This window comes from Falco rusticolus, chromosome 1, assembly GCF_015220075.1.
Source record: "Falco rusticolus isolate bFalRus1 chromosome 1, bFalRus1.pri, whole genome shotgun sequence".
NCBI lineage: Eukaryota > Metazoa > Chordata > Aves > Falconiformes > Falconidae > Falco > Falco rusticolus.
In genome coordinates, this window is record NC_051187.1 from 72,681,619 (window position 1) to 72,695,671 (window position 14,053).

The 14,053-nt window shown below is 39.6% G+C and overlaps 1 protein-coding gene across 2 annotated transcripts in view; it reads left to right on the top strand.

Moving 5' to 3' along the window:
• The window catches only part of FBXL5 (F-box and leucine rich repeat protein 5), a 35,405-nt gene that overhangs the window by 20,913 nt on the left and 439 nt on the right, over window positions 1-14,053 (top strand). The window contains exons 7-11 of one of the 2 annotated variants that reach the window (XM_037384495.1): window positions 500-648; window positions 848-930; window positions 2,614-3,336; window positions 6,207-6,355; window positions 8,493-14,010. In XM_037384495.1, coding sequence (XP_037240392.1) covers window positions 500-648; window positions 848-930; window positions 2,614-3,336; window positions 6,207-6,355; window positions 8,493-8,596 — 1,208 coding nt within the window. In that variant the 3' untranslated portion in view covers window positions 8,597-14,010. Of the gene's footprint in view, window positions 1-499; window positions 649-847; window positions 931-2,613; window positions 3,337-6,206; window positions 6,356-8,492; window positions 14,011-14,053 lie in introns of those variants that run through there. The other variant, XM_037384504.1, reaches the window with a different exon arrangement.

Below are 14,053 nucleotides of genomic sequence, written 5' to 3' on the forward strand. Positions count from 1 at the left end.
ATCTCTTCAGGAAGTTTGGATGAATCATTGTGCATCCTCATGCATTCTAGGCTTAATTTAAGATTTGTATTAATCTGTTATATCACAGGATATGAAATGCCCTGTGAGATAGTATTTCGGTGTATAAAGCAGGTCAGTGGAAACAGCTGCCCCAGACAGCCCTGAGCAGTACGTAATCTGTAGTAAATAATCTGTAGTAAATATTTCTCGAAGTCCTTCAATGATAATTTTCTCTTAAGACTCTTACTGTTTTTACTTGCCATTGGAGTTAAACTCTTCAGGACTGTCAGAAAGACAAGCAGATATTGTTTTAAAGATGAGGCTTAAGTAGTTTGTTGAGCTAAAACTCGGCACAAGTTTTATGCTTTGTTAAGCATAATTTATGCCTTGTTAAGCATTCTTTAGTTTTCTGGTGACTTGTTCGATGTAAGATGGCAATGTGAATTCCAAATGACATGAAGCGTATTTTAAAGTCTTTCCCTTTGGTTTTATTTTGTAGAAGACGCAGCTGAAGATTCACTTGCCATTAATATAGCACAAATGGAAAAACGTTTACTTCATGGCTTAATTCATAATGTCCTCCCGCATGTAGGCTCCTCAGTGAAGACATTAGTATTGGCCTACAGTTCGGCAGTGTCTAGCAAAATGGTATGTAATTTGAAACTGCCTTTTAATAATTGCGGCTATGCAGCCTCTAATTAATAACTGATGTGCCAGAGTTTAAAATACTTGAGTAGTGAAAATGAGTTGCAGTTCAAGCAAATGTTAATTCGTATGTTGTCTCTTGACACTGTGTGCAGCCTTACTGGCTTGTGTCTTTACGGATTGTTTTCCTTTCCTTTTCCAGGTTAGACAGATCTTGGAGCTTTGCCCCAACTTGGAATATTTGGATCTCACTCAAACTGATATTTCAGATTCTGCATTTGAAAGGTTAGATAGCTGTTCTTTCATTAAAAAAAAACCCCAACATATTCAGTTTTTGAGGTGGGGGAGGGGAAACACTCAAACACGTCTTAGTCCGTTGCCAATATATAGAAATAGAAAAATCACATTCAGGATTCACGTGTAACTAAGAACTAAACCGGAGTAACAAATCAATGAAATAGCAAGTGAAGCATGTAACTTTGTAATGTCCATTTCAAATGCTCTCTCTTCACTATTGGGTACGTATTACCTGTCAATGTGTAGCTAGCTCTTCATAACAATAATTGTGTTTTGTTCTAATATTAACAACTTGAAATTGTCCATAGACTTTGGAGAGCCAGTTATGGTAGGTCTCTTGGTCTGATGTAGCCAGTAGCGTTTGGTAGGCAAAGCTCTAAGACTTGGGTGTAGTAACTGTAGATTTCACAGTTTTACCAAAGCCTACAAAATTTCATTGATGTCAGTGGGGTGATGCGTGGATGCAGAGCCTGCACCAATGGGTCTTGTTGTGATACTGAAACTTAGTGGCTATTTCAGTATTCAACACTTTCAATCACACAGTACTCTCCAGTTTTATGTGTTAATGACACAGAAAACTTTACAGCGTGGATGCTTGTAACAGCACTGCAGCTTGTGCAGGAAGTTTTAATTGAAGTAAAAGCTTTATTTTTTGTGGCTCAGAAATCAAACTTCACGAGCTTTTGTCCATCTAAGGTTAAACTTACATTATTTGCCACTTCTTATATATCTGTATTTCTAACACCACAATTTGTAACTTGGCAGATTGCTTTGGCTTGTTGTAAATGTAAGTAATCACTTAGGGAAAACGATATTAACTAACTATGGATATATAAAGGTCACTTAAATCAGCTATAGACTTTTATAGCTAATAATGTAACAGTATTACTGTAGACCAATTTTCTCTTTCAGTTGAAAAAGATAAGGCTGAAGGGGTGAGGTTTTGTTAATGTGAAAAAGTCTCATTTCATTATTATCTCTAATCCTCACCACTTTCATGAAGTAATTAATACTGTACAAAGAATGTGTTTCAGGAATCCAGCTATTTTCTTTGAAAAAAATGTGAAATTACAGAGGATTTATGATTGTAGTACATTGATATTTCAATATGTATAAACAGCCAAACTTGAGAAACTCAAATACTAGAAATTATAACTACTAAAATACTTTGAATATTATGTCTCAGATGTATTTTTTGTGTGTGTGTGTGTATGTGTGTAAAACTTGCTAGTTCAGTAAGGTTTTTTTCAGCCTTCTGAGAAAGTAGCTAATGTCTAGTAACTTAGATGGCTGTTGGTAACTGCATTATACACAACAGAAGGTGCTTTTTGAGATTGTCACGTATGTATTTGGTGTTGGCAGTCTGATTTACTATTTAAAAACTTGTTTGATGTAGGGCAGATTTGAACTTCATTTAAGTTGTGTATATGGAAAAATACAGGTTGCTACTAATTCCTTATTTCATGTTTCTTTAGACACTTTTTCTAGGCATGTATTACAGTATTTGGAGTATCAAATTAACCTGTCAGGGGTCTAACTTCTGTGAATTCATACATGTATTTTACTTGTGAAATATTCTTTAGTATATTTAGCTGTAACATCTGTTTCTGAGCGAAACCTAAAAAAACCCCTAACCAACCAACCAAACCACTTCTTTTCACCTGATTTCAGTTGGTCTTCAGTTGGTTATTGTCAAAATCTACGCCACCTTGATCTGTCTGGATGTGAGAAAATCACAGATGTGGCTATAGAGAGGATTTCCAGAGCACTGGGTATCATATCAACTCACCATACCAGAGGTATTCTGAAAAGCTGCAGAAACAGGAATGTTAAGATGCTGTGGAAAAACAGAGAGATTACTTTGCAGTCCAACAAGAAGTATAATTGTTTGCATGAAATCAACAATGAAAACCTAATTGAGGGAGGAGACAGCAAGCAGCATTGGACTAAACCTGACAGCTCAGAAAACTTTAATTCTGCTTATGTGTGGATGCTAGATGCGGATGACTTAGCTGACATTGAAGATGCTGCAGAGTGGAGACACAGAAATGTTGAAGGATTTTGTCTTATGGAACCAACATCCCATATTAATTGTTCTGCATCGTGCTACAGTAGAGAAATTTATGGATTAAGGACTAGAGGGTGGCAGCAGCACTGTGCTTCTACTGACTTGATTTACTGCGGTCACTCATTTTGTTGTGCTGGGACAGCACTAAGAACTATTCGAGCACTTCCAGAGTCCTCTGCACTGTGTAAAAAAACAACAAGGACTAAGCAGTCAGAGAAAAAAGACTCTGCATACTCTGGGAGTGAAAAAACAGATGAAGAGACTGCACGAGTTCTTCAGTTTCTCAGTCTGTCTGGATGTTTCCAGATCACAGACCGTGCTCTCAGGTGAGGAGGCATTTTTTAACTATTTTACTGCAGTACATTTTTTTCTGATTTTATTTTTTGGGTCCTTCTGGTGTGAATCTGCCTAGTTTCAATAGAAACATTTTTATTGAAGAAATTGGTAAGTTTTAAGGGGTCTTTGCATTTTAAAATATTTGTAGTACCAGACTTGAACTTTGTCTAGCTTTTCCTTTTGGGGGTTTTAAAAACCATAAAGTCTTCTAGGCATGTGCTCCAAAGTTAAATATTTTTGTGAATTTATTGTTCTAGGCAGTATTAATGCTGTTAGATTTGATCTTTAGTGATTTTATTAGTTCACTAATTTTTTCATTATGGCTGTCAGTTGCTTGAAACTTTATAATGTAGTAACATCTCATTTATGTCTGGATAAGGACATAATTTATGGACAGGCTGGATTGATGGGCTGAGGCCAGCTGTGTGCGCTTCAACAAGGCTCAGTGCCGGGGCCTGCGCTGGGGTCACACCAACCCCACGCAGCGCTGCAGGCTGGGGGCAGAGCGGCTGCCAAGCTGCCCAGCAGAAAAGGGCCTGGGGCAGAAAACGGCCATCTGCATACGAGCCGGCAGCGTGCCCAGGTGGCCAGGAAGGCCAAGGGCATCCTGGCTTGTATCCAAAACCGTGTGCCCAGCAGGACCAGGGCAGCGACCATCTCCCTGTACTTGGCACTGGTGAGGCTGCGCCTCGACTACGGTGTTCACCTGTGGGCCCCTCAGGACGAGGAAGACACAGAGGTGCTGGAGCATGTCCAGGGGAGGGCAACGGAGCTGGTGATGGGTCCGGAGCACAATTCTTACGAGAAGCGGCTGAGGGGACTGGGGTTGTTTAGCCTGGAGAAAAGGAGGCTCAGCGGGGACCTTCTCACTCTCCACAACTACCTGAAAAGGAGGTTGCAGCGAGGTGGGAGTCAGCGTGTTCTCCCAAGTAACAAGTGATAGGATGAGAGGAAATGGCTTCAAGTTGCATCAGGGGAGGTTTAGACTGGAAATTAGGAAAAATTTCTTCACTGAAAGGGTGGTCAAGTACTGGAACCAGCTGCCCAGGGAAATGGTTGAGTCACCATCCCTGGAGGTATTTAAAAGACGTGTAGACATGGTGCTTAGGCACATGGTTTAGTGGTGGACTTGGAAGTGTTGGGTTAATGGTTGGAGTTGATCTAAAATATTTTTTCCAACCACAATGATTCTGTTTCTATGATAATTTTATATGTTTAGAATATAATGTTAAATATGACTTCTTATAAGAATTAAAGGAGGAGAAAAAAATAGTTGACTTGAACACTGATATGGCTTCAAGAGTTACAGAATCCTCTGCGTGATATTTGCCACTGATATTTTGCATTGTCAGAAAAATGTAGTTATGCTTCATAATGAGAATGGGATGAGGCTGGAGTAGTTGCAGCCATGTGTTTGGGTGTGCTGCAGCATTTGGGGGCTAATTAAAGCTTCTTGGAGTGGGAAGACTTCATGCCTACCTGCATGTATGCTGGGCGTATTGGGAAATAGCGTGTGTGAGGCACTGCTGGCATTGATTTGTCTCTCCAGAGAATTCATTCCCATTTGATGTGCAGAAATACCAGCTGTTCAAATGTCTCCCATAGTGGTTCTAGTGACAGTTACTTTTTTTACTCGGCAGCGTTAGTCTTGCTCAGGGTGAGCTTCATGTAGCTGTGCATCGTGTTTGAGCTTGTTGCTGTTCAAGTGTTGGAGTGAAAGGCTATGGCTGAGTTTCCCTAGGTGCTGATTAGGTCATGCTGCGAGTAGTTTGCATGTTACTGGTCTGTCCTTTTATGACTTGGAAATCTAGGACCAAAAGGAGATTTGGTCATTGACTCATGGGAAGGGTTTAGTCGTGGTGCTGGTTTCCATTGACGCTTTTTGGACAAAAGAAAGCATTTAAGAGCTGAGAGTATGCTGCAACAAGTGCTTCTTGCGCTCACTGGAGTGTTTTGGGTCCCTGAGAAAAGAGAATGAAACCTCCTAGTAGAAGTACTTGCCAGCTCATTTCATAGAGAAGCTGTTAATGGATAGCTGGTTTTGTGGTCAACAGTTCTTCTGCCTGCTGACAGGAGAAAGTTGTACAGTGATGCTCTGAAGGCATTTTCAGTTTTATGTCCTGGCTTGAATCTGTGGCTTGGTGATTCAAGCCTGGTGTGTTTTTCGGGTGTGTGAGCTTGTTTTTGATTGAACTTGGGCTGGCTGCTTAAGCTCACAGAGAAGCAGGCAGACTAATGTGGAATGATTGCTCAGGTGTGATACATCTGTGAGGCTGTTGCATCAGCAGCCAAACTCTCTTGCACTTGGAGGAAAAAAGTGAGGAATTCCATGTGAATAATAAGATGGTGTGTTGGCAGAAAGAGGTTCCTCTGTCAGTCCTAGGAACATAAACATTTGGATTCCAAAATAATTTTGACCGAAAAAATGTAAGACAGTCAAACTTTTGGAATCGTAATGCAGCAGGCTTTGGAGTTTCATGTTTTCATGGTGGGTGGAGGAATATACATCACCTTGGAAGAGTTGCCAGAATCAGTGGTGTTTTGGAGAAGAATGTCTTGGTAGTTCTTTGAAATACTTGGTCATCTCTGGAGTCATTCATGAAGTGATTTACCATTTAAGTCTATCGGAAAGAATTGTTAGTTTCTGTAGAAATCAATTCATTTCCCGGGTCTGTTACGTAGCTTCAGCGGTGTTTGTTCCCCTTCATAAGGTATGAAACTGCCAGATTTAAAACTACATTGTTTGAGGTGTGTTTTCTGTTATGAGATGCAATTAAGTCTGTGACTTGGGGATGCAGTGGAGTACTTGTCAGTCGAGCACTGTGCAGACTCTTAACACTTCTCTTCTGTCTGTTAACAGGGCATTGACTCTCGGAGGCGGACTGCCACATTTGGAACACCTTAACCTCTCGGGTTGTCTCACTGTAACTGGTGCGGGCCTGCAGGATTTAGTTTCTGCATGCCCTTCTCTAAAAGATGAACACTTTTACTACTGTGACAACATTAACGGTAATGTCTTTTTATGCAGATGTGATGCTTTTCTGGGGAACAATGTTTGCTTTAAGGACACTTCTTAAAAAAAAAGAATGACCAAAATCCCACCTTTTTTTTTTTTTTTTCTTGGCTGTGTAGCCCTGAGTTTCACAGATTAGTTATGAAAATACAAGTGTTAAGGTGGTTTTTCCTCATTTGTTCTTTTGGGGTTTTTTTGTTTGACACTAGTATAGTTCTGTATTTACCTAGGAAAGCATTCTTAGACCATATATCTCATAATTTTTGTTTAGTGTAAGTAATATGGGCTAGAAAGTAAGTCTCCACAAGCTAGTACACACTTGCCCTTCCCATGTCCTCTCTGTAAACCATGTAGTTGTTTGTTTTCTTTATGGTCATAACTTCAGACAGAGGCTTCATTAGATTGGTACCAAAGCGGTGGTTTTTGGGAAAGGAGTGACTTGTGTTTTGCCATGCAAACCTCCCATATTGCAGTAGTTTTGGTATAGGATATTTTTGATCCTGCCATTATGTGTCCTTATGGAAAATGTAATTTAGTTTTTCTGGTTTTGCTTGAGTCAGTAACTTAGGGAAGGATCGAAGCTAGAGAAGGATCTGGAAAAATGTATAAAATATGTTTATGATGAAGGTCTCTTCAGTGTTTACCACACTGGAATTTAGTCTGTTACGTTAGGTCCAGTAAGTGTTCATAGCATTAGAGATGGGAACCATAGTGTGACTTGTATTGCATGCGTGAATTTAAAACAGGTAAGTGCAACAGAAGGAAAGTGAAAAGGAGGATAATAACTGAGTTCACAGGATTATAAGACCTAACTGTGTGTAAAACAGTTATATTCCCTGGTAGTTCATGGTGTTCAGCTCAATAATCTGCATCTACGTTGAGATGCAGCAACAGCAGGGGTACAGGATGCCAGAGGTTTGGTACTACAAGTAAGTCTATACTGACATTTGGGTATTCAGTCCATTGAAATTGACACAATATGATGCACTTGGATTGGATCCTGATAGTAGCAGTGAAAGTATTAAACCATATTTTGCTTCCGTAAGTTTTGCAGTATTTTATGCACCTTTTTGACACAGACCTTTTTTCTTTAGAGACACTTCTTTTTGTTACTTCTGTTCCATCTAGAATACAGCTTATAAAAACCCTCTGCCATTTCAACCTGAAAATTTCAAGGCTGCTTTTTAAAAATCCTTCACTGACTCTCCTTTTGCATTGTGTTGAGTTTAAAGATGCCTTCAAAGATCAGTTAAAAGTCTTTTCCTTTCACATCTGATTCCTTGCTATTTTTCCTGTTTTCACTTCTATCAGTAATACCAGACTTGATGTTCTAGTTTGCTTTCAGTCATTTCTGTTTCTCTCTTTGTCCCTAAAATACACTATGTCATCTTAGTTTACAAAGCCAGAATCTTCTGTGTGAGTCTGCCACTTTAAAGCTTGACTGTTCCATAATATCCTCAAGAAATGTACATTTCAACAGAATACTTTTTGGAATTACTCTGTAAAGTTGTCCTGATGCTTGTCCTGTTTTATTTCCCTGCTTTTATTGCCTGCTGGAAGCTGTGAGCCTATAAGCTCTGCTTGGTTCTGTAAAGCATCATGCATGCCTTTGGGTGAACAGTTTATTGCTGTAGAGAGAAATCAACAGGAGTGTGAGGCTGTAACGGCCTGGCTTCCCACATCTAGTGAGAAATGGTAGCATCTCAGAAGTTTGTGGCTGTTTTCTTTAAGAAGGAAGTAGATTAAAAACTTAAAAGGGGTGTTTTAAGCAGAATTCTGAAGTGGGAAATAACCTTTCATAACTGAATCCCCTGGACCTTTATATGGGTACTGTACTTCGTATTTTCATTCAGACTTTGTTGTGATAGATAGATAGGGCTTTTCAGTGTGAAAATAATGCCTTATTCCACTCTGTGGGCAGCAGGACTTCTGTGACAGCTGGAACTATTTCTATATCATTTAGTATTTCTAAAGTAACTGTAGGGAAAGCAGTAGCTGTTTCATTTAAATCAATCCATACCTGAAGCCAGTTTTGTTTCTTTGCACATATAGATTGTCTTATTAATTACTGCACAAAGATTACTGATCTGTAAGCATGCAGAGAATAATTTCATAATTTTCTTTGCCCACCAGCTTATCGGAGATTGTTTTTGGGGAAGGAGGTATGTTCTGGGATCATGTTGGAAAACCCGTCGCTCTTGCAGAACAAAAAATGGAGCCAACAGCATGGAAGTTAGCCGTCCTTGAAATAATAAAGATACAACTGTTGTTTGTTGATAAATACGGGCTTTACTGTCACCTACAGCCTATTTTTAGATACATTTTCTTTTTTTCTGTAAAACTGATCCTAACAAGAGCCTTACACACAACCTCACTGGATTTTCGCTGTGGAGGGCTTGCTGGATTTGTTTGATAGGCGTATTTTTTGCCGTTTTCAGAGTTCCGTTAAGCATGGTGGTCTCACCAGTTTTAGTTCTAGTTTTAGTCTACTAAAAAGGTAGAGCAGCTATGATTAGACAGACTCAGTTGGGTCTGAGTCACAGACTGCTGTTGCCCAGCAGTAGAATGATGTAATTTTTTATGAGCAGAGACCATGAGAGCACACTTCCAAATTTATTTTGTGTTTGCTGTTGGTATGACTTCAGTTCTTGGTTTGCATACTGATGTTTAGGACCTCTGCCTATGTTTTGCTCAACACTGGAGACTTGGAGGTAGATAACCCTCAGCTGTACCTGAAAACAAATGTGTCAGTATACACCCCTCCTAATTGCTGTGTTTTAGCTATTAAAGTCATCTGATTGTAGGTCACACTGAACTCGGTAAGAAGAGTTAAATGTTTGAGTTAACCTCTTGCCACTTAGAAGTTTATATTTCCCCATGGGCTGTTTTTTCCAGCTTTGTTCAGTCTCCGTACTGCATTCTCAGTTTTAAGGCCTGGAGTGCTGTCAGCTTCAGGATAAGAAAAATGGGGCTCCAGTAGCTCTTTACAGCTTTTAAGTATGATTCAGTTTCTAGAGTTTTTTAATGATGTAGTCCTCAGGTGCTGTAATTAAAGAAATAGGGCATTAATGAAATAACGTTGTGGTGATTCTGATGATTCAGTCTTTTCTTCTGGCATTTAGAAATCCATCGGTCGTAGTTTGATCTGTCTTCCAACAATGGAGCCCAGGCTTTGCAATTTCAGTTAACATCAAGGGACTCCTGTGTGCAGGTTTATATGGGAATGCATTATTGCCGACTCGAGTTTGGTCTCTTTTTGCATTTTACAAATAACCAGGGTGCTCTCATAAAGGTCTGTAAGTGTACCTTTACCAAAGGCTGATTAAAGCAGCACTTACTAAATTAAAAGTTGAGTTTACTATTACCTTTTTATGTATATATATATATATTTTTACGATAAAAGTGATCAGATTAAGCACTTTAGTAATTCCGTTGTAATGCATTACTTCTGTTACATTGCCATCAAGTATGGTACGCAGTATTGACAGTGGAGCCGCTTGCTGCTGGTGGCTGTGAAAAAGAATTGTTTCCTTCCCTCCTTTGTGTACATTCCAGCTCATTCTTAACTGCCTTTCTGTGGCCAGAATAAATCTTTGTATGGCCACTTGGTAAACATAGACAAGAACTAGGGTAGCTGAATGTCTTTTTTTTTTTCTTCTTCTTCCTAGACAGGTCAGGGATCCATCTTGCTGTAGACCACATGAATGTTTCTGTTGCCACAGGCAAGAAGAGCTAGAACAAGTGGCTAAAGGGCTGTGGTATGGCAGCCAGTTGTCCTAGCTGCAGTGGTTCTTTCACCATGGTCTTGGTCTGGTGAAATGGTATTTTTGGTGATTTTGACTAATTTTTGTTTCACCTTAGTACATGTAACAAAATAGAGTAATCAAATAGCTGTACTCCTCTCACATTGCAAGACGTGTTCACATGTACTTTATTTGAAAAAACATGAGCTGCTCATCGTGAGTAAACAGAGCTCTATTCTGCATCACCTGAAGAATCTGAGTAATCAGATGTGCATGCAACGAGCATTACAATAGTCCAGTTCAGAGGTAACTAAACCGGTAATGTAGACTGTGGCTCGTTTAACTTTGCTTTCCGAGGTGAACCAGGCCAAAATGCGTTTAATTTTGGCTTCGCTGCTGCTAGTACTAGTTAAGTCTTCATAGTAGAAAGAGAGGGACCCTTCTGAAAGCAGCTTGTCCCCACGGTAAGAGCTGAAACTTGCTGGACGGTATAAAAGGAACTGTGTACAGTTACCATATTGCTTAACCTGGTGCATCAGTGAGGTAAGATGACTTGGAAACCTTGTATATACAGCCTAAAGGAAGCAGGGGGAAGTGGGTTTTGGCAATATTGGAGGCTGCTTGAACTTCAGCAGAGATAGTTTGAAAATAAAGTCCAGTCCAAATGAGACCAGTAGCAAAACTGGGGAAACTGGAGATTAGGAAGCCAAAGAGATGCAGCCAAAAGTCAGTTGCAGGGAACAAAAACAGTCTCTTTTGCTGTCAAAAGGGAAGGCTTCTGAATTTTGCTGTGTCAAATGTAAAAAGAACAAGGTAAGGAGGGCTAGGGTATTTATAGAGGAGATAAATGACCTGTGAAGGGGATAAGTTGATTTGCCAAAACATAAATGAAGTCAGTCATAACCAATTAGTCTTGCTGTTAAAACAACCATTAATGACCGTTACTACCTTGTAATAAGAGCATAAAATTCCGTATTATGGGAATTGTCTGTATATGCCAAGAAGGAATACAGGATGGCAGACTTCAGGAAGGTGTGGTTTTGAATCCTGAATGTTTAATTTAATCGGAGTTTTTTATCAGAGGCTATAAAGGAAAGTTAGTGATGGTGTGAGAACTAGATACGGGACAAGAAATGCAGCATAGGAAGAAGGGTGAATTTTCACTGTGATGTGGTTACTGTCACTTGTAGTTCAGTGCCTAAGAAATTAGGAAATAAACTTATAAACTTTTCAGATGATGCAGTTTACTTACTACATTTTTGAGATTTTAAGTTGCTGTAAGACTGGTTTAAATTTAAACATTGAAAGCTGAGGATAAGAAAGGGCAGGGCTTAATGCTCACTGTTCAGGATGGACAGGAATCTGGGAGGTGACATCTCCCCATTCTCCCCCCTCCCCCCACCCAGTTCAGTGCTGTGATCAGTCTTATTCAGCGTTTCCATTGCTCTTGTGGCATAAGAAATGCACACAGTAATTCCGAAGTTTTTGAGTGGCAATGGGCTGCCTCAGGTAATGATACTGGTGGTGAAGATTTCCAGAAGGACTTCTTGGAAGCTTCAATATAGCTGTATGTATTATTATATGTCTGGGTGGTTGGGAATAATCAAACTGTGATTGCATGAAACTGAATTTAGGGCTGGCAGTTGCAGTGTGGAGATAATGATTTTAGACAGCTGTCGGTGCTAATTCTAAGATCTTTCCTGTTTGCAGCAGCAGCCAAAAAAAGCCACCACCAATGTTATGCATCATCAGGGTGTTGAAAACAGGATAGAGGGTGTTGCTGCATGGTCCTGGAAGCTTTGGGGCACTCACATTTGGAATACTGCATGCAGTTTTGGTCTCCCCATCTTGAGGAGTGTATGTAATGGAGATACAGAAGATACAGAAGAGGTCTCTACTAAAAACAGTTAGGGAACTGAGCAGCTGTTTTGCAAGGACCGCTGGAAAGGCTGGAATGTTTCAATTTGGGAATGAGAAGGCTGGAGGGTAGATGACTGTTTACAGAGCTGGGAAAGCCATAGATGAGGTGAATGTGCAGCAGTAACTCCAAATTCTGCAGTATTAGAGTCAGTGGCAGCAGATGAAGTGGGTAGGTGATTGATTTAAAGCAGATGGACAGTGCAGTGAGCTTCTAGAACTTGGTCCTCTGGGGAATTGTGGAAGCAGTTAGCATCAGTGAGTTTAAAAAGAGGTTAAACAAATGCACAACTGAGCCACTGACAAATACTAAAGGGAATGGACTCTAATGTCCCTACTCCAACAGCTGGGAATGCTGGGAAGACACAAAAGGTATGCACGGTAGGCTTATATCGTCTCTCTTGATAACACTTGCTGTTGCCGGGGCGGAGGTAGTGTTAGATGGATTGTTCGTCAGACCTAGAAGGGCAATTTTTATGTCGCAGTTATGAGCATGAGGAAGAACATTCCTAAAATGAGCAAGGAAAGGATGGTAAACCATACTGAAGTATACCGAGTATCCCCTTCCTTGGAATGTTGTTCTGTACATTTTGTCAACAAGCATTCTACTAGAAATGTGACAGTTGCTTCAAAATTACTGATGTGCTGCTTAGCTGTGGCAATGATGAGGAAGGTCAGCTACGACTTGGAAAATACTGCTGCACAGAACATGCTCTGCTAAACCAGCTATTCAGAAGCATCGAGTCTCCTTTTTAAAGGACTTAACGAAGAATCTTTCAAACTCTAGCTCGTAAGTGACTTGGAGGATCAAAATTTAGTTCAGGTGAATAAAAAGATTTGAAAAGGAAAATGAGTTTATGGACAAACGAAAAGTTTACTATTTTGCATACTGTAACCATTGTCCATTACAGCTTCAGGTTTGTTTTATTCAGGCTCATGCATGTTAGCTTAATTACCTTATAGAATATTGCTTATTGGTGTGTGGCATGAAGCAGAAAGCTGACTTCCAGACACCAGGTTCTTGGAAGTTAATTGAATTATGACTTTAAATTACTGTTCAAGGGGAAAAAACAAGCCAGACATAGCATGGTGCCCTAGTTCATTACATGATTTTGCTAGTCTTTTCTAAACCTATTAAAACCACTCTATATATTCTTTGATTTGACTCAAGTACAAAGGAGGGGGGGGGGGGGGAAATCTGGGTTGTCCTGGTTTAGGTCTTTACCAGCTTTAGTTAACTCAACAACCCCCTTCCAAATTATGTTGGGTGCCAGAGTTCAGCCAACCTGAATGTAAATATTTCTGTCTCTAAAGCAGGCATATGGCTGCAGGAAATAAAATCCTGTACTAATAAACCTAATAGTTTCTTATCTCATGATCACTGTAACATTTCAAATTAAAGGGATAACAGTAAACAAAGGTAAGTGGAGGTGGGTAGAATTACAGTGTTGGTTTGTACTGTCTGTGCTTGTAACTTTTTCTTTCTTTGGAATGGCTAATTTTTAGCCTCACGGCTTCTGATAACTGCAGTGATACTAAAGGTGATTTTTCTCCTTAGTTCTTGAATTTCCAGTGAAAGTACATGAAGTCTAGCCAACCATGAAGTATTCATGGAGAAAAAAAAAATCTTCCAGGCTAAAACCCTCCTTCCAGTACAGTAGAAATGGTTTTGGAGATTATGGTTTCTTTGGTAATGCCATAAAGTAGTCATCTGAATTTGAAAAACACAAGTTAAATATGCATTGTGAAAGTATACCTCAGTTCCGAAAGCTAGCTGTGAGAGCTCATTAAACTTGCTCATTCAGTGTTGCTCATTGTACATCTGTGTCACTGTGAATGTGTTATCTTCATGGGGCTAACTAAGCTATCAGAGCAAAAATCTCTTGAAAAATTGCTGTTCAAATTGAGGTTTTTATACTGTGATATAGTACTGAGTGAGTTTCAGATGTCACAGTGCTGAATGAAGTTTAGTGTATTTTTTTAAAAAAAAAGACATTTTCTGAATTACCAGATTTCAAGAATTCTGAATCTAAA